The 18,820-nt window shown below is 36.7% G+C and overlaps 5 protein-coding genes across 8 annotated transcripts; 2 read left to right on the top strand and 3 right to left on the bottom strand.

The window, feature by feature from the left end:
• The first annotated feature begins 479 nt into the window (after positions 1-479).
• On the top strand, positions 480-5,312 carry LOC111463362 (aspartic proteinase-like protein 1). 4 transcript variants are annotated; one of them, XR_002713878.1, is made up of 11 exons: positions 487-1,043; positions 1,329-1,467; positions 1,860-2,101; positions 2,195-2,422; positions 2,512-2,650; positions 2,722-2,795; positions 2,901-3,000; positions 3,435-3,495; positions 3,594-3,665; positions 3,763-4,088; positions 4,333-5,312. XR_002713878.1 is itself a non-coding variant. In XM_023107271.1 (10 exons), the coding sequence occupies exons 1-9, from the start codon at positions 742-744 to the stop codon at positions 3,625-3,627; spliced, it is 1,332 nt and encodes a 443-aa protein (XP_022963039.1). In that variant the 5' UTR covers positions 480-741; the 3' UTR covers positions 3,628-3,665; positions 3,763-3,784. The 4 variants fall into 4 exon arrangements, 3 of the variants coding, with proteins under 3 accessions (XP_022963039.1, XP_022963037.1, XP_022963038.1); XM_023107271.1 differs by lacking the exon at positions 4,333-5,312 and having other exon boundaries at positions 480-1,043; positions 3,435-3,508; positions 3,763-3,784; XM_023107269.1 differs by lacking the exon at positions 4,333-5,312 and having other exon boundaries at positions 3,763-4,293.
• Positions 5,313-7,421: 2,109 nt separating this feature from the next.
• Positions 7,422-8,569, top strand: LOC111463128 (heavy metal-associated isoprenylated plant protein 23-like). Its single transcript, XM_023106954.1, has 2 exons — positions 7,422-7,917; positions 8,024-8,569. Exons 1-2 carry the CDS (start codon positions 7,761-7,763, stop codon positions 8,320-8,322), a joined length of 456 nt encoding a protein of 151 aa, XP_022962722.1. The 5' UTR covers positions 7,422-7,760; the 3' UTR covers positions 8,323-8,569.
• Positions 8,570-10,716: 2,147 nt separating this feature from the next.
• On the bottom strand, positions 10,717-13,058 carry LOC111463138 (photosynthetic NDH subunit of lumenal location 4, chloroplastic). Its single transcript, XM_023106966.1, has 5 exons — positions 12,630-13,058; positions 12,331-12,423; positions 11,278-11,338; positions 11,119-11,187; positions 10,717-10,969 (listed from the first exon to the last, which is right to left on the bottom strand). The coding sequence occupies exons 1-5, from the start codon at positions 12,957-12,959 to the stop codon at positions 10,890-10,892; spliced, it is 633 nt and encodes a 210-aa protein (XP_022962734.1). The 5' UTR covers positions 12,960-13,058; the 3' UTR covers positions 10,717-10,889.
• Positions 13,059-13,127: 69 nt separating this feature from the next.
• LOC111463148 (L-ascorbate oxidase) lies at positions 13,128-15,271 on the bottom strand. Its single transcript, XM_023106983.1, has 5 exons — positions 14,978-15,271; positions 14,803-14,895; positions 14,506-14,724; positions 14,248-14,424; positions 13,128-14,180 (listed from the first exon to the last, which is right to left on the bottom strand). Exons 1-5 carry the CDS (start codon positions 15,257-15,259, stop codon positions 13,224-13,226), a joined length of 1,728 nt encoding a protein of 575 aa, XP_022962751.1. The 5' UTR covers positions 15,260-15,271; the 3' UTR covers positions 13,128-13,223.
• Positions 15,272-17,365: 2,094 nt separating this feature from the next.
• LOC111463301 (uncharacterized protein At1g05835-like) lies at positions 17,366-17,879 on the bottom strand. Its single transcript, XM_023107180.1, has 2 exons — positions 17,819-17,879; positions 17,366-17,735 (listed from the first exon to the last, which is right to left on the bottom strand). Exons 1-2 carry the CDS (start codon positions 17,874-17,876, stop codon positions 17,425-17,427), a joined length of 369 nt encoding a protein of 122 aa, XP_022962948.1. The 5' UTR covers positions 17,877-17,879; the 3' UTR covers positions 17,366-17,424.
• Positions 17,880-18,820: the final 941 nt, after the last annotated feature.

Here is an 18,820-nt window from a genome sequence, read left to right as displayed (position 1 = left end):
CATGAGAGATTTTAACTTTCTTTAATTATTCTGAATTTTATTTTTTATTTTGATTTATTTATTGTTGTAATAGTGAAAATTCAGATCATGATATATACTAAAATTAATGTGTAATCAGAAGATATATATTGTTGTTGATGCTATCACAGTCTTCTTGTCCAACTATCTTATTTTTAAAGATAAATATATATTAATTCATACTCCAAGTAATTTATTTAGTTTGAAAAGAACAAATATCTAAAAGTAAAATAGTAGTGTGCATTTAATTTAATATATATGTATATATGTAAAAAGAAAAATTTTTAAAATAAAAAAAATAATAAAAGAGCAAGAAGAAATGTGTCCAACGGCGCAAAAGAAAACGACAACCTTTCTTACGGGCGCGCACACAGGGAAAAGGAATTAGTACACACACGCGCCTTTTCGCGCGTGAATACACCCACGCTCCGTCATCCTCGTCGCCATCCTTTTTCTTTCCCACTCTTCTATTTATCTCAGTCTCTCTGTCTGCTTCTTCTTTATACTTCACAACTCTTCTTCTTTCTAACTTCCGGCTGAACTCGTCGGTTTCTGTGATCTCTCCTCCATAATTTCGGCGGTCCGTAAACTCGAAAGCTTGCTGTTTCTGTTTCTCATTTTGGTCCCGGGCGGAAATTGAGGGTCTGAATTGTTGGCAGTTTCTTCTGAAGCTCCAGATCTCGACTTCGAGCTGCTTCGTTCGTCCTTTGAGGATTGGTTGCAATGTCGCTTCGGAATCTGGTTTTGGTCCTGCTGATGATGATTTCCGCTCACCAGGCTATGTCGATTGCGTTTACATCGAGAATACTTCACCGGTTCTCTGAGGAGATGAAGGCGCTTAGGGTTTCAAGGAGTACGAATACGAGTGTACGAGTCTCGTGGCCTGAGAAAGGGAGCATGGAGTATTATCAGGAGCTTGTGAGCGGTGACTTCCAGAGGCAGAAGATGAAGCTTGGCTCTCGGTTTCAGTTGCTTTTCCCGTCTGAAGGCAGCAAAACCATTGCACTGGGGAATGACTTTGGCTGGTCACCACTAATCTACCTTCTCCTTTTTTCTTTTTTGCCTACCCTGTTCTTGCAATACTTTGTTCTTCTGTTTTGAATATCCTTTTCTGTCTGTTTTTCCTCTTACACCATGATTTATCCGCAAACCTTTTTCCTTTGAGTAATCCCCATCCCCCCCCCTAAAATAAAATAAGAAATCCCCACCTCACTAATAGCCTTTTGCATAGTGGCACCTTTATCTGAAAATTTTGTCTTGTGGTATGATTTATGCACCTGATGAATCAATTTGTTATTTACCTCTTATAGGTTGCATTACGCCTGGATCGACATCGGGACGCCAAGTGTTTCATTTCTGGTTGCATTGGATGCCGGGAGTGATCTGCTTTGGATTCCTTGTGATTGCATACAATGTGCTCCTTTGTCTGCAAGTTACTATGGCAGTCTGGTAGGCCTGCTTTTCGGAATCTGTTCTTTCTACATAGCCATTAATTACTTCTAATCCACGACCTATGCTTTATCGCCAAGCATATTGCCTTTTCGTTTCCGTTAGAGAGAAGGTCATGCATGCCAAATTGTGTTCTGGAATTCAAAAATTTGTTGTGCTTTTTTGTCAAAAGAAGGCATGGTCGGTTCCAACGGGGAAAAAAAATCCTCAAGAGGAGATGGGTATGGAAGACTATGTATTCGGCACCTAAAGAGGCTAACTCATTGTTAGCGTAAATGTGTTAGCGGATTGTGAAGTCTTTTTAATAAGACAGCAAGTTTAGCACTTATTTCCGATGATTGATTGGCAGGTGCTCCTGCTCCTCCCTCATGTTTGGGGCATTTATAATGCAGGATAAAGATCTCAATGAATACCGTCCATCCAGTTCAAGCACGAGCAAGCATATATCTTGCAGCCATAATTTGTGCGAGTCAGGCCAAAGCTGCCAAAGTCCGAAGCAGTCATGTCCTTATGTTATTGACTACTTAACTGAAAATACTTCAAGTTCTGGATTACTGATTCAGGATGTATTGCATCTTTCATCCGGTTGTGAGAATTCATCTAATTGTACGATTCAGGCTCCGGTCGTTTTAGGGTATGGCCCATTAATCATATATTTGTAGTTCTAATTGTTTGCTCATCTAATTGTTTGCTGTATTTATATTGCCCTTCTTGCTCTCTAACACAGATGTGGTATGAAACAAAGTGGCGGTTATCTAAGTGGAGTGGCTCCAGATGGTCTTTTTGGATTGGGGCTTGGAGAAATTTCTGTTCTTAGTTCCCTTGCTAAAGAAGGATTAGTACAGAACTCTTTCTCACTGTGCTTTAATGAGGATGGATCTGGCAGAATCTTTTTTGGGGACGAGGGACCAGCTAGTCAACAAATGACTTCATTTGTGTTGTTAGACGGGAAATAGTAATTACCATACTCAATTATTTTCATCTTTATGATCATGGTTTGCTATATTTGTTGGCTGAAGTCTTTTTCGTACCCGAACCCCTCAGTGAAGCCTATATCGTCGGAGTGGAAGCATGTTGTATCGGGAATTCATGTCTCGAGCAGACAAGTTTTAAAGCATTGATTGATAGTGGAACCTCGTTTACGTATCTCCCCGAGGAAGTATATGAAAATGTTGTGATGGAGGTATATTCTTTCTGGAGATGAGCCTTGTATTTATAGTTCGTTTGTCCTTTAACCATTTCTCCTTTTGACAGTTCGATAAAAGGTTAAACACTACAAGCACCGTCACCTTCAAAGGTTATCCTTGGAAGTATTGCTATAAGATCAGGTGACATCAATGAGATGGAAAACCTTTAAAACCCTTTTCCCCTTGTATCTCCCTACTTTGTGCATGTGTAATGTTAATATTATAGTTTTTTTTTTTTTCCAACAGTGCAGACGCAATGCCAAAGGTTCCGTCTGTGACGTTGTTGTTCCCACTAAACAATAGCTTTGTTGTTCATGATCCTGTTTTTCCTATCTATGGCGATCAGGTAGACGAAGTTTACTTCTAAGATTTGTTGTTCCCAATAAAGGTTTTGACTTGTTTGAATTGTCATAATTAGCCATTAATTGAATAGATTCCACATTTAGTGGGCGGCATTAAAGTATCCTTAAACATCAAATTTTGAATCATAGTAGTTAAGTTGATGCCTTCTTGATATCCAAGAAAAAAGAGCCCCCAAGGAAATGAAGAATAAGAACAACTAGAACAATATAAGAAGGAATGTGTTTGAACCATCAAGATAATGTGTTCCCTCTTCGTTGATACAGATTACCAGTTACTTTCTAGTTCTAACTATCAAGTAAATCACATGTTATGCATCGCTTATGTTTCTATTTTTGAAATTTCATTATTGCACGAGTCAAGTAAGTAGTACAAGGAAATAGTACCTGTTGTGATACTAAAATATTACTATGGATACAGGGGTTAGCTGGATTTTGTTTTGCTGTACTACCTACTGATGGAGATATCGGGATACTGGGACGTAAGCTCACAATGTCTGCTTATAATTTGTGCTATATGCGTAGTAAGTTGTATACCGTCTAATGGAAGTTCTGATCTTGAAAACCCCGTCTGGTGCAGAAAATTACATGACTGGATACAGGATGGTATTTGATAGGGAAAACCTTAAGTTGAGTTGGTCACGTGCAAACTGTAAGATTTCTGGCTCCTAGTACTTTAAGTTGAATTGGTCTCTTGGAGATAAGTCTTCTTTGGGTTTACCACTATCACTCTCCCCCTTTTATCACAGGTCAAGATCTCAGTAACGAAAAGAAAATGCCCCTTGCTCCTTCAAAAGAAACGCCGCCAAACCCATTACCAGCCAACGAGCAGCAGAGTGTTTCAGAGGGGCATGCGGTGGCTCCTGCCGTAGCTGGAAGGGCTCCTTCTAAACCATCAGCTGCCACCCCTTGTTTCATCCCATCCTGCTTTTATACGGTCAGATTGCTGCACCTGCTTCTTCTGGTATTCTACCTTGTTTCTACTTGCGTGTGATATAGATTCTGAGCGTGTCTAAGTTTTACATGTAAATGAAGGTCGTCCCATTATAGCTTCACCCCGGCAAGGACATGTAAATCTTCTGTGTCCTTGCAAGTTGCATCAATGGCATTTTTCTTCTTTTTTTGGTATTTTTTGGGCACTATATAGGCCATTCAGTGGGGGACTGAATCTATACATTCTTCTATCTATATGTTTTTCTTTTCTAATATATATTACCGTAGTTGTACTGCTTAAGTTGACCTTTTATTATTTGTTTATGCAATTTAAAAATTGCTAGTCATGACATGAGATTCTCAAGATCAAATCTCCTAATCTTGAGTTTTCTCATCAGAGAATGTTCTTGTGCAATACTAAACAATATTCTCAATGATTGTCTACGTAATTTAGGGCCAATCATATTATTTTTACTTTCATGTCCTTATAGCCTATTTGGTTGGGATACCTTAATCTTTCAGCTCAGCCTGTCAAACATAATCTTCTCGGAACTTAATATAGTTCTCTAGTATCTTATCCTGGTTGAAGGATTGAGGTCTTCTACAACCCCACCTCCACCTCATTTTTTGAACTAACAAAACCACTATTCGACATCGACGAACAATTATTCTGTCGGTGTCGGGTTAGTATAATGTGTGGTATATGTCCAAAAATTTGAAGGGGGGACTGCTATAATGTAGGAGCAAAGTTGGATAAAGTTGTACATTTGAAGTGGGTGAAAAGAATAAAAGAGATGAAAAATGGGAATGAAGGGTTAAATGTAAGGCAATAATTGTGTATTGGAGAGGTGGTAGTGAAGGGAGAGTTGGGTTTTCCATTTGGAAAAGTTGTTCCATTGAAAAGAATAAATCAGAAAGAAAGTGGCCTTTGAGCAACCAAACCAAACCAAACCAAACCCCTCAAAATAAAAGTACAACACGACAGATTGTGTGTGAACCCACCTTTTTCTTCCTTCTTTCTATTTCTCTGGCTAATTTATGCATTAAATTGGAACCATTTATTTGAATTTATTGAAGCTTTTTAGTCCCAATGGATTGATTGCATGAAATAATATTCTTATCTTCACATTGAAGGTCCCACTCTTTATAGGGATGGCAGAGTTTCTTTTTTCTTTGCAAGGCCTTGTCCTGTCCCATTTGATGTCCTACTTTTTGGAGGAAATATTACTCTAAATTAATCGCATTAAATTATTTCATTCCAATCTCCTTTTGGGTTTTGTGTGTACCTAAATTTGACCCAGTTTGTGAAATTAATATGAACTTTTAGAAAGGAATAAATTAGTTCAATTCTATTGTTTTCCTTTAAGGAAGAATAAGGTGTTTGCACTCTTGTACAGTACTTGAGGGTTTCCTTTCCCTTCTTCTGAATTGGCTTAGAAAAAGGTTGAACTCAGTATATCTCTTGGGCTTCGGGCCATTAGAATACGAGGTGCATGCCTAAATGTGCCTGACATACACATCAACTCGACTTAACTTGACTCAACTCTAGGTGAGCGTTTGCACCTTTTAGCCCAATCTAATCTCAAGTCATGTGTAATCTTAGTTTGTCTCCTAGTAGTCACGCATAATCTCAGTTTGCCTTCTACATGAAGCTAAGTCAATACATATGATGCTTGATTCTATTGTCCAAACTTACCTAACATTATACTTAATTTTTTTTTTCAAGCGAGTCCGAATTATTCATTAGTACAGTTATAATAACTAAAAGAGTCACGAATGAGTACAAAGATTATTCTCGATTAGTTTGATTGAGTGACTTTATGAAATTTGTCGCTTTATAGATAAAAATGTGAAGACAAAATAGAAAGTGGAAATTAGGCAAACCCATTTACTTTGTTCTACTAATAGAAAAATAATCAGCTTTTGAATCCTTTTACATAAACGCCAAACCACCCCTTCTCATCCATTGCCTTTTATTATCAAGTTATTTTGATGAATAATTATTTTAGTCATTTCAATTTTCAAAATATCTTAATATCTTTTAAAAAAATATATCATATTAGTCTTTCCTATGATTTTTATTATTATTTAAAAAAAATTATAAATTTAGTTATTAAACTCTATGATAAGTATTTAATTGGTCAAATTATATTTTAAATTATTTGAAGCATTAGGCAATTAATTTAATTTTTCTCCCTAAATTAGAGAAGTGGAGAGATGGTGATGCACATGATGAAGGAACACAACAATCTTAATAATAATAAATAATATAATTTTATATATTTTTTGTTTGAAACTGTGTTGTGTTGCTCAGAAAACGACATGACGACTACTTTTTCTTAAACGATTATGGTTTTCTTCCTAATAAGGTTTGTCTGTGGTTACTTGTTATTTAAGCCATCCAACTCCATTTCACATCAAATTAATTTGTTTTTTTCTTTTTTCATTAAGTTATTAATTGATTTAATCACTAATTTTATGACTCCATCACCTGCCTCAAACTTCTTATAGAATTTAACATCATCGATATTAATTGATTTAGTGTTATTTATAGGATCCGAGAAACTGACCAACTCGGACTACTCAATCTAAATCATAGAATTTTTTTAATTTGGGTTGAGTAAAATTTTTAAAAAACTGAAAATTTGGATCCGTTCATGTTTTCTTTTTTCTTTTTTTTGGTCGAGTCAATCCCACCAGAACCTCATATTTCTTCTAGAGAATCTCCTAGTTGTTCCAGAGCAACTAGAAAGAGATTCTTTAACCAGAAAGAATTCAGTTCAGGCGTGGGATACTTATCTAGAAGTTTTCGCAACTCAATCATGTATGATGGAATCATCAAAGATTTGACCTTTTCGAACTCTGTTTGTAACTCACTATAGGCTCGAGAAACAAAGAGAAGATGTGTATGAACGAGATATACAGCAACAAGAAGAAGGAAAAGGATTGAATAGCGGACTCCCGAACATTTGGCGATCTCAGATGTGTCAATCCCGAACATACAACCAACCTAGATTATGAAGATTAAGAATATTTGATGTTTTTAATCAATGTTAGCAATGCGTCGAGACTTATAAGTGTTTGATATTTTAGTTTTATGAGATTTTAGTTACTAATGTAGCATATATGGTAGATAAATTAAGATTTTTTTAAATAAAAAAAAATAACTCAACAACCCAATTCAAGTTTAGTTGAGTTGTGAACTTTGTTCGGGTTGCTCGGACCACCAACCAACCCTAATTCAAATTCCTTGTCTGGCAAACATTTATATTGTTGGATTTTAAACATTGTTGAAGGAGAAATGACCACATAATCCATCATTGACAGCTCAAAGAGTTTCTACTTAAAAAAGGGCAATCATCTTCCTAAGGATGGAGCCAAAAGTGCCTCTTCATCGAGAAAATGTATAAAAATCTTCATCATCTTAAAACAACAAAAACCAAGCTTCCTAAGCCAAATTATTTTTGGTGATTGGGGGGCCACAACTACAGCACAGCCCCTTTTCCTCTGTTTTCAATCTCACACAAACGCCTATATAATAAGCAACCCCTGTTTCATGAAACCATCTCAAAACCAGAGCAAGAAACACACAAAACAGCCTTTCAAAATGCTCTTTACTTTGTTTGTTTGAAGGGAAGCTAATAAGATCCATCATTTCCACCCAAACTTACCTTCCCATTTTCTCTACATCTCAATTCTCAACTTCCAGATCATTTTTCACTTCCCCCCTGTCCAAACATTGAAGGTTTCTCTGGGTTTTCCTCCTGTGAGCTTCTGAAACTTTCAGTTTTCAACTTCATCCATTAAACGTGAAATGGGTGTTGGTGGGACTCTTGAGTACTTATCAGATTTGGTGGGAAGTAGCCATAAGCACAAGAAAAAGAAACAGCTTCAAACTGTGGAGCTGAAGGTAAGAATGGACTGTGATGGCTGTGAGCTCAAGGTCAAGAATGCCCTCTCTTCACTCAGTGGTATTTCTCAAGAAATTCCCTTTTTTATCTCACTTTTATTGTTTTCTCTTTGTAAACTTGTCCATTTCAAGAGAGATTACTAACAAAAAATGTGGCGTGTTTGAAGGGGTGAAATCTGTGGAGATAAACAGAAAGCAGCAGAAGGTGACAGTTACAGGGTATGTTGAAGCAAGCAAGGTGCTTAAGAAGGCTAAGTCCACAGGGAAGAAGGCAGAGATATGGCCGTATGTTCCCTACAGTTTAGTGGCGCAGCCTTACATTGCTCAGGCTTATGACAAGAAGGCACCACCAGGCTACGTTAGAAATGTGGAGCAGACTGCCATTACTGCTTCTGTTACCAAATATGAGGACCCTTACATGAACATGTTCAGCGATGACAACCCAAATGCCTGCTCTATCATGTAATTCTAGTACAAGAAGTTCGTGTTTTGTATCAGTCTCTGTCTTTCTTCAGCTTATTTTTTTGTCATCAGCTCAATAATTTGTAGTGGAATCCTTTTATGAAGAGAAAGGGTCAACTTGGGATGACTGATTAGAACATTTGGGGTTGTTAGTTGTTAGTAGTGATGTAAGAGATTACTTTATATCTGTTGGTTTGAAGGATGCATGATGTTGTAATTTCTTGTTTGTGAGATGACTTTGGTTTTCTCCACAGCTCTTCTTTCACCTAAAAAAGGATTCCAACCTGGTTATTAACTGTTTAGAAGACTGAAAATGTAGAGTTGGAGAGGAGAACGAAGCATTCCTTATATGGGTGTGGAAACCTCTCCCTAGCATACACGTTTTAAAATCGTGAGACTGACGACGATACGTAACAGGTCAAAGCGGACAATATCTACTAGCGATAGGTTTGAGCAGTTACAAATGGTATCAGAGCTAGACACTGGGCGGTGTGCCAGCAGGGACGTTGGGTCCTTAAGGGGGGTGGATTGTGAGATCCCACATCGATTGGAAAGGAGAACGAAGCATTCCTTATAAGGGTGTAGATACCTCTCCCTAGCCTCTCCCTAGCAGATGCATTTTAAAATTGTGAGGCGGACGGCAATATGTAACAAGCCAAAGCAGACAATATCTACTAGCGGTGGGTTTGGACTATTACAAAAGGTATTAGAGCCAAACACTGAGCAGTGTGCCAGCGGAGACGCTGGATCCTCAAGGGGTGAATTGTGAGATCCCACATCGGTTGGAGAGGGGAACGAAACATTTCTTATAAGGCTGTGGAAACCTCTCCCTAGCAGACGCGTTTTAAACTGTGAGAATGACGACGATACGTAATAGATCAAAACGGATAATATCTACTAGCGGGGTTTGGGCTTTTACAGGAAACCATTGAGTGATTGAGTTGTGAAGAAGAAGAAAGCCTATGTATTTGCATCTACTTTCGGTTTGGAAAAGAAGCCTAAAAATTTTGAACACAGAATTTGATCCCAGCAAAAGAGTAAAAGGGTAAGTGCAGAGAACAAAATGATCAAATGAAGCCTGCCTTTCCCTTCTCTCTCTTCACCAACGTGAGGAAGGAATCCTTGCTTCCTTTGCTTTTGGCTTTAGGAACCTTTTTTTTCCCGTTAACCTTTTTCTCAGATCCAAAGGTAGTATAAAGAGATATAGCAGAGAGAAAAAACAAGGGTGATTTGGTGTACTAATTTTGTGTTCATTGACAATTCAATCATATTTAAAAGGGAACATGTTCAAACAAAATGTGCTTGTTAGATTCCATCTGAATAAGTTAATGACAGGAAACCACTCAGAAACAAGACATGCTTTTACATAGTATAATAGTATCCAGGCATGGAAATATAGTCATTAGCTTTTATAAGAACACCAAATACATGTTTTGTTCAATCCTGTTTGAGAATGAACAATTTCAACCATGCCTGGCTCAGTTTTTCAGCTAAAAGGGACTGTCATTCCTCCTGATGGGTATTGGAGAAAACCAAGCTTTCTGCCTTAAGATTGAGCTTGGATTCCACATCCTTGGAAAACCCAGAAAGAAGTACACTTAATTTGTATAACGGCTCAAGCCCATCGCTAGCAAATATTGTCCTCTTTAGTTTTTTCCTTTCGGTCTTTCCCTTAAGGTTTTTAAAACGCTAGGGAGAGGTTTACCCATCCTTATAAAGGGTGTTTCATCCTCTTCCCCAACCGATGTGGGATCTCACAATCCACCACCCTTCGGGGCCAGCGTCCTCGCTGACACTCGTTCCTTTCTCCAATCAATGTGGGACCCCACCAAATCCACCCCCTTTGGGGCCCAGCGTCCCTACTGGCACATCACCTCGTGTCTACACCCCTTCGGGGAACAGCCTCCTCGTTGGCACATTGCTCGGTGTCTGGCTTTGATACCATTTGTAACGGTCCAGGCCCACCGCTAGCATATATTGTCCTCTTTGGGCTTTCCCTCAAGGTTTTTAAAAAGCATTTGCTAGGGATAGGTTTCCACACCCTTATAAAGGGTGTTTCGTTCTCCTCCTCCCCAACCGATGTGGGATCTCACAATTTGTCTGTTGTTTAGCTTCAACTAAAGTGCAGGTTAACTGAGGGGGAAAAAGCACATGAATATAGGATGAAGCAAGTATGGTAACGTCCTATCTGAGATGCATTGTGAGATCCCACATTGGTTGGATAGAGGAACGAAACATTCCTAATAAAGGTGTGGAAATCTCTCCCTAGTAGACATGTTTTAGAACCGTGAAACTGATGGTGATACGTAACGGGCCAAAACGGATAAATATTTACTAACGGTCGGCTTGGGCTGTTACATGCATATCCCAAATATCAGTGTGGTTCTACTTTTTGACATGGGAGAAAAACGAAATGGGATGTATTCAAATAGCTGTGTCGTGAGTATAACTTCAAAGAGAAACTAACAACGAGAAGGTTTATATGATTGAATATAATAGAAAAGTCAGAAACTCACTTATTCTGTGTTGTCTATCTACAAGAAATTTGTAGGAAAATGGATATCATTTCCTTCACTTCCTATTTCCGGAGTAGACTCCTACGAAGTTTATATCGTACACAAGAGTTGCATTTCCAGGTATATTGCAGTCACCTGTAAAGGCAACACAAATGGCATTAACCAAAGAGTAAACTACAGTAATAATTCCTACAAGAAGGAATCACAGGCAATTTGAGACATGTTCATGAAGATTTAGATAGCCAAAGCTCAAAACAAAAGCTGTTTGGTTTAAAGAACTCGACCTGAAAAGCAGCCTGCTGGCTCTGGACCATATGCTAAATGTGGAGGAATCTCAAGTTTACGTTTCCCACCTAGGCAAAATCAACGGGGCAGTGATTCTTAGAAGCCAATAAGAAGTAAAAGTAGCCACAAAATCCTACTCATTATGCCTGTAGACATACCTACTAGCATTGGAGGTACTCCTTCACCTCCTAATATTCCCTGATCCAAGCCTCTTATTACCTGGTCACAAACTAATCAATATTAATCTTCCAATCAGTCACAAATTAACTAATATTACATTGTGTTTTGCAACTAAACCCACTTAACATACTACTCAACAAAGGGAAATGAGTGTAGTTATCCACTTAGTTAATGAATTATTCATCCATGTTGTCTATTTTTAAGATTGGTTGCAAGTAAAATAAGGGTCGGTTTTACAAGTAGTTTCTTTGTAATAACTCAAGCCCACCGCTAATAGATATTGTCTACTTTGGTCTATTACGTATCGCCACCAGCCTCACGGTTTTAAAATGCATCTACTAGGTAGAGGTTTCCACATCCTTATAGGAAATGTTTCGTTCTCCTCTCCAACCGACATGGTATCTCACAATCCACCCTCTTGAGGTCCCAGCATCCTCGCTGGCACACTGCTCGGTGTCTAGCTCTGATAACATTTGTAACAGCCTAAGCCCACCGCTAGCAGATATTGTCTGCTTTGGCTCGTTACGTATAGCTGTCAGCCTCATGGTTTTAAAACACGTCTACTAGGGATAGGTTTCCACACCCTTACAAGGAATGTATTGTTCCCCTCTCCAACTGATATGAGATCTCACAATCCACCCTCCTTGGGGACCCAACGTCCTCGTTGGCACACCGCTCAGTGTCTGGCTCTGATACCATTTGTTACAGCTCAAGCCCACCGCTAGCAGATATTGTCTGTTTTGGCCCGTTACGTATCGCCATCAGCTTCACGGTTTTAAAACGCGTCTACTAGGGAAAGATTTCCACACCCTTATAATGAATGTTTCGTTCTCCTTTCCGACCAACGTGGGATCTCACATTCTTACTCCTAATCGACGCATGGGAGGAGAAAAATTTTCAGTACCCTCCCATCTTGATAACCGAGACCTTTCCTCCATTGCTCCCAAAGGCTGTAGTTGCTCACTTTCGAATAAATTGTACACACTTTTCAACCTACCTTAAGAAACTGTACAAAACATTTCATCAAATACCTTGCCTACACCAATGCGCATGGTGAGAGGTCTAGCTCGCTTGTAACTGCTATCAAACACTATCCCATCAGCAAACCTTGCAGTGTAGTGAACCTGCATTTAAAAGGTACATAAGCCAACAACAATTCACAAAATCCTGTATGATTTTATGAAACGATTATCAATTGAAGAACATTTCATTAGCAAATTGCAAAAAGTAGGCATTGGAGGGAATTGGCGATTGCAACGAAGCAATGCAAGAGCATTTCAATTTGATGGTAAGCGAGAAACAAACTTCAAAATCGAAGTTAGGAACTGACATTGATAAGCTCATTATAAGGAACTTCCTCACCGGATCCCACGGCAAGGTCGCAATAGCCAAGGCCGGAAGGAACATATCTGAACTCGCAAAGGGGTTCTCCAACAGTTGCATAGTATTCAATCCTGGTAGCGTTAGCATCCAAAGGCGACAGAGCCAGAACCGAAGCAGCAAGAACCCCAATGCCCACATTAGATATTGCCTTCTTAGTAGCAGAAACTGAGGAAGAAGAACAACAAGGGGTGGGTTTAACGGCGGAAGATAATCTGGGGCTGAAAATTTGGGAAGCCTGAGCTCTTGGGGTTGTGAAGGTTAATGAAGAGAGCGCCATTTCAGTATGATCGGACTGTGGTCTGTCTGATCCTTTGCGGCAGTGTTTGAATGAGTGGCGGCGGAGTATCGGCCATTACATTTGGATAAGATCTTGAGTTCTTCACATATTTAAAACCACAAACGAAAATTTTCATATATAGAACAATTAATTAAATTTAATAATAATCAACACTAATTTATTTTATTACACATACCAATTACAATTATCGAACTAATAATTTTTAAAAAATTAGAACTAAAAAGAATATGGGCAAATAAAAAATTAAGGCCTTATGAACCTCTTGCTCTCGCCACACCCCATGATCGAAGTAGGCAATTTCTGAACCTTTTCGATCCCTTCCTCAAAAACAACACCCATTCCCATGAAGAAATGGGCGTCGATATGGCAATGGAAGGCCCAAACGCCAGGATTGTCAGCCACAAATCTCAAAGCCGTCCATCCAAATGGGTGCAATGGCACAGTGTTCTTCATGATCGGATTCACCAAATTGTACTTGCTCGGATCCTTAAACATATCGAATTTTCCTTCGCCGTATCCCAAAACCCAGAAATCGTGGCCGTGCAAATGCCAAGGATGAGTTTCGCTGGTGTTTAGAGCCATCATGTTGGCGTTCTGTAGAATAATATCCACCGTTGAGTTGAAATCCAATCGGTAAATGGCGTCGCTCACCGTCGCTTCAGGGTTGGGCGGCGGAACAAAAATGTTGTAGTTCTTGAAGTCGTATCCAGTGGGTGGTTTCGCCTGGCTGAATGTATGGAGAAGATTGTTCTTTAATGCAATAAGGTAAGGCGTGTGCGGCATGTTGAACGACACGTTGTTTAACGACCACCGCCGGCGTCCGTTCACGGTGTTTTGTGTGTTGAGTAGCACGATCACTTTGTCAGCGGCTTTTGGCGGCGGGTGGATGAAGCCCTGTCGGGCTTTGATGGCGTGGCTTTGAGCTAACCGGGGTGCAACCGCATTCCAGGCAGGTCCAGCCGGAGGTGTCGTCGGAGGGAATTTACGTTGGTGATTTGGGTAGTAATTGAAAATGGCTAAACCAAGTGGGGTGGTGCTGTTCCGGCTGACCACATTGGTTGTAATCCAGTAGTTTCTAGAAGGGTTTTGATCGGCTTTAATCAACACAGAATATGTTTCGCCGGAGTATATGAACAAGTTGCTAACTTGAAATGGCTCGACGTAATGCCCATCTGCTTCAACCACTGTCATGGTGTGACCCTGTTTTCAATACACTCTGTTTCAGCCATTTCTGAAGAATTTCAAGCAATTAAATTAAGATTATTACCTCAATTTGGAAACTTAGAGCTGAAAGGGAAGTGAGGCTTGAGACCCTTAACCGGTAAGTTCTTCCCGGTACGACGGTGATTGGATAAAGAACACAGTCCGGGCTGGATGAGTTGCAGGTAGCAGAAGCTCCCAACCGAGAGCAATTGAACCGTCCCCTTCCTTGAATCAAAAGCGACTGAGAAATTAGAAAAAAACCCATTAGTAAATGAATGAATCAGTTCGAATTAAACAGGGGAATTTGGGAAATTGAGTTTACATCAGGCTCGCCGACCCAGGTGAAGGCAGAGCCGGCGGCAGCCAATCCGGCGGAGTGTTCATGGCTGCTTTTATGATACCAATCGGTGAGGATAAGATTCCGATCATGATCGTAGGCGAACGGCTCTGTTTGACCCTCTGGAAGCCAAACCACAATGGATCCAAACAGACCATCTTCTCTTTGCATGCCGTAATGCGCATGGTATAAGTACGTCCCTGGCTGCACATTTCAAATTCGACAAACTCAGCGCCAAATTCTTCATTAAAAAAAACAAAAACCAGCAAATCCAACACTCACCCTGTCGACAACAAACTGATATTTGAATGTTTCACCAGGCAAAACAGGACATTGAGTGACACCCTCTGTTCCATCGCTCCAAGGTGTTCCAATCTTCAATTACAACACAAAATCCAAACACATTACAACAAAAAAACCAAACCAAACCAAACCCACAAGATGAAACTCAACATACCTGTCGGATTCCATGCCAGTGGATAGCGACATTTTCAGTAACAAAGCTGTTCTTGAGCTCAACGATGACAGTGTCGCCTTGATGGGCATAGATAGTGGGACCAGGAGATCGGCCATTAATGGTCAAAGTGAGCTTTTTGAAGCAATCAGGGGACTTCAACTCAGACTTAACTTCCCATTTGTAGTACAGAGTTCTTGATTCAGCAGTTCGAGATTCCCGTAAGAACACGAAGAAACAGAGAAGAATTAGCAGGTTTTGTCTACTCTGTAACAGCGAACCCATTTTTGAACCGTTCTAGTAATCGATGGTTTGCAGAAGAGCTTGCAAAGGTCTGTATAAATATCCTACAATCGTTGACCCGATCAAGCCCTGGTCCACTTTAAACCCCTAGATATATCTTACCTACGAATACCCATTATTCAAGTAATTAGCCCATATAATTATTTAATCATAGCTTATTAATATCTTGGTTTAGATGTATTTAATATTTCAAAAAGATATTCTATGTGAATTGTTTACATTATGTTTAATTCTTTCCTTTGTTTCAAAGTTTAATCAATCCAATTTTTTAATATTTTTGTTCTGATATTTTAAATTTTTTAATAAATAAAAGTATTGTAAAATTATTAAGAAAAAATTAATTAATTAAGAATTTTATTCTCTCGTGCGCCTGCTCTATTGCCAACAGAGATAGTATTCATCCTTTATAAATTTATAATCTTTCACTAAATTATTTTTAAAAGAAAATTAAATTGGGTAATATTTATTTATTTATATATTTAAATACAAGACAGCATATTTGAATAGTTATGGTTGATACATGGAATTCAATTAACCCAGTCTTGTTTGTACAAAAGTGAATGTGTTTGGTGGGACTTTTTAAATAATAAATTAATAATATATATTTTTAATTCATAGTAATGATGTGATGGTTTTAATTTGACTATTTCTTAGTCTAACTTAGGATGTTTCGTCCGAAATTTACAAGGTTGCGTTTTTAACAAAGTTACATCATTTAAAATTTAGTATGTTTTTAAATTAAATTTATAATAATTTAGTTATTAGAGTAAATATGGTTAAAAATTAACATATTTAAAAGTATAGATAAATGGTTAATTTAATATTGGTCGAAATTTTTTTAAATTTATTGCAAAAAAAATGTCTTGTTTAAGGGTAAGAATCGAACGTAATAATAACAAAAACACGTAGTCAACTTAAATTAATTTCTAATTAAAAATAAATAATAATAATAATAAAATATTGAATGGACCATAGTTTCAAAATGATTTCTTTTATCTTTATTCTAAGTTCAACTAATTAAAATGGAAAAGGAAGACGTTTAGGTAGGGAGGAGTTTTCTATTCTCGAATTCTCGGTTTAAACTGATATTTCATTTAGATAGGGATAAAATGAAGAGAGAGTGTATAATATTTTTTTTCGTTAAATAAATAGGGTTAGAAACGAGATAGATAATATTTATTTTTCATTAGATAAATGGGGTTGGAGACGGAATTATATTCTCGTCCCCTTTTCGCCCAAATCCATCCATATCCTATTTAATATAAATATAATTACCGACATTAAAAATATATATGTATATATATTTAAAAAATTAATTAATTAATTTTGAGATTCTAATTATATGATATAATAGAATTTTTTAAAAAAATTAAAAAAATTTAAAACAATTCTTTTTAAAAAAATAATAAATAGATAAAAATTATTTGTTAATAATTTGATATGTAGTTAAAAATAAATGAAAATTTTCGAGACGAAGAATGAAACATATGGTAAATATGAGAAAGGTGCCATCAACTGTCTATCTAGAAATGATCCGCTAAATAATAAATAAATAAATAAAAACCAACGACAGAACAAAAAATGCAAATGAAGAATGTTCTGTCATTTAATCTAGAAGAAAATAATATTTTAATTAAAAATTAAGCGAAATTGATCGGTAGTTGTGAATTAATTAATTTTTAAAAATAAAAAAATATGGATATTAAATGTTATTTGAAGTAATAAAATAGCAATGGGGCGGCCTTAAATAAATAAATTGATTGTTTAAAAAATCAATTATGGTGATCAGAATATGTCGTTTTCGAAGGTTTGTTTATTCTCCCATCCGCGTAACCCAATTTAGATGAAATCAAACTTTATATTAAAAAGTCAATTAACTTTATAATTACTCTCTCTTCAACATCTTCAACACCTATTTTAGCTTCTAATGTCGAAGAAACATCCTTGAATTATTGTCTATTACTAAAAAAAACATGTTTATTAAGTCAACCACATAAAATCCATAATAATTGTCGAAGCTTTCTAACGGATAAAGCAAGGCAACGTTTACTTGTTCTTAAGTTGAGATAGATATGAAATTTTGTGGAATTTAAATGATAAGACGTGAACAACAAGACTGAGTTAGTAGCCATTAAAGATAAAAGGATTTAAGAACAAGCGATTTGAGAAGAGATTGGTTTGAAGTTGAATTGAGGGTTTTGTGCATAAGTGAAGGTGATAGGGGTTGAGTTGAAGATTGGGAGTCCATTGTTGACTAAGCATTCAGTGTCGGTAATGGCTAATATCAAAGGATCGATGCTTTTTGTAGTTTGAAATCCTCTGCAATCAAGTTTCACTTCTGATTGAGAACACAAACAGTTGTTACTTACTGTCGTGTTCCATTCTGTCATTCCATGAATTTGAAATCCAGTCATACTTTGGCGGATTGTTATGTTGCTCAAAAAACACTGAGAATTTTCTGGAAGAATAAATAATATTTAAAAAATATCGTGATAATGGGAAGATAAAGAGGAAATAAACCATAAAAATTTAAATTTATACCTTTGGAAAGAAAAGAGACGAAGAGAAGCGCAGCGAAAAGCTTGGCAGAGGGAGCCATTTTTGTTTATGGTGGTTGAGAAAATGAATTTAAGAACTGTCCTATTTAAAGTTTTTTTTTTTTTTTTTTTTTTTTTTTTTAACATGCAAATGGGTAATAAAATAAATGATATTAAACTAACGCAATTAGTCTGGTAATTAAGGTAAAATTGACTTACCATGTATACTCAATCGTCTTCTATTTTACTAATTAGCATTTATTTTACCGTTCTTTTTAAACTAAAAATTACCCTGATAAAATTTGAGATTTATTGATATAAATCTAAATAAAATTATATACTCATTCTTGATTTTTTTTTTTTAACATTACTATTATACTCTAAATTAGAGGTGTATATTCAACCCGATAACTTGGACCAACTCAACACAAATTATTTGGATTGGGTTGGATTAGTTTTTCGGGTTAGTTTGGGTTCATACTTTTAAACTCTAACGGAGTCAGTTAGATTTCGGATTCATGAGACAGTCAAATAAAAATATATTTTTTACAGAGTGATATTTTGTAACTAAATGACAATCAAATACATTAATTCTTTTATATTATTTTATTTTTTATATATATTATTTTGCTTTTATTTCTTTTATATTATTTTATTATTTAAAGTACCTTAATATTTTATTTTATTATTTTTAGTTTCTCATTTTTATTTTCTTATATAAATATTTTAAAATTATCTTAATATTTCATACTATTTTACTATTTTAAAGCCTATGAATTAATTAACATATGATAACGTGTTTTTAATAGAAAATTATTTAATTTGAAAATATAATTTATGATCAATTGTTAAACACACAAATATATGTTTATTTAGTAACAAATAGCTATCATGGTGACATATTAATGTCAATAGTCAAAATTATTTATCAGCAATAAATATAAAAATAGTTTATTAGCAATTGATATAGATCAAGACAACATGTAATTCTTAAATTAAGATAAAC

Source organism: Cucurbita moschata, unplaced genomic scaffold, assembly GCF_002738365.1.
Source record: "Cucurbita moschata cultivar Rifu unplaced genomic scaffold, Cmos_1.0 Cmo_Scf00028, whole genome shotgun sequence".
In the NCBI taxonomy this organism is placed as follows: Eukaryota; Viridiplantae; Streptophyta; class Magnoliopsida; order Cucurbitales; family Cucurbitaceae; genus Cucurbita; species Cucurbita moschata.
Note: the sequence above shows the minus strand (reverse complement) of the source record. Positions and strands in the feature narration are given on the sequence as shown.

Coding starts and splice junctions, on each gene's coding strand:
- LOC111463148 (XM_023106983.1), bottom strand. CDS start 15,259: ATGGGTTCGCTGTTACAGAGTAGACAAAACCTGCTAATTCTTCTCTGT. Junction 14,896..14,977: donor ACTGGCATGGAATCCGACAG/GTATGTTGAGTT, acceptor TTGTAATTGAAG/ATTGGAACACCTTGGAGCGA. Junction 14,725..14,802: donor ATCAGTTTGTTGTCGACAGG/GTGAGTGTTGGA, acceptor TGAAATGTGCAG/CCAGGGACGTACTTATACCA.
- LOC111463362 (XM_023107269.1), top strand. CDS start 742: ATGTCGCTTCGGAATCTGGTTTTGGTCCTGCTGATGATGATTTCCGCT. Junction 1,044..1,328: donor CTGGGGAATGACTTTGGCTG/GTCACCACTAAT, acceptor TACCTCTTATAG/GTTGCATTACGCCTGGATCG. Junction 3,496..3,593: donor AGATATCGGGATACTGGGAC/GTAAGCTCACAA, acceptor CGTCTGGTGCAG/AAAATTACATGACTGGATAC.
- LOC111463301 (XM_023107180.1), bottom strand. CDS start 17,876: ATGGCTCCCTCTGCCAAGCTTTTCGCTGCGCTTCTCTTCGTCTCTTTT. Junction 17,736..17,818: donor CGTCTCTTTTCTTTCCAAAG/GTATAAATTTAA, acceptor TTATTCTTCCAG/AAAATTCTCAGTGTTTTTTG.
- LOC111463138 (XM_023106966.1), bottom strand. CDS start 12,959: ATGGCGCTCTCTTCATTAACCTTCACAACCCCAAGAGCTCAGGCTTCC. Junction 11,188..11,277: donor AGTACCTCCAATGCTAGTAG/GTATGTCTACAG, acceptor GATTTTGCCTAG/GTGGGAAACGTAAACTTGAG. Junction 10,970..11,118: donor GCCAGCAGGCTGCTTTTCAG/GTCGAGTTCTTT, acceptor TTGCCTTTACAG/GTGACTGCAATATACCTGGA.
- LOC111463128 (XM_023106954.1), top strand. CDS start 7,761: ATGGGTGTTGGTGGGACTCTTGAGTACTTATCAGATTTGGTGGGAAGT. Junction 7,918..8,023: donor TGCCCTCTCTTCACTCAGTG/GTATTTCTCAAG, acceptor GCGTGTTTGAAG/GGGTGAAATCTGTGGAGATA.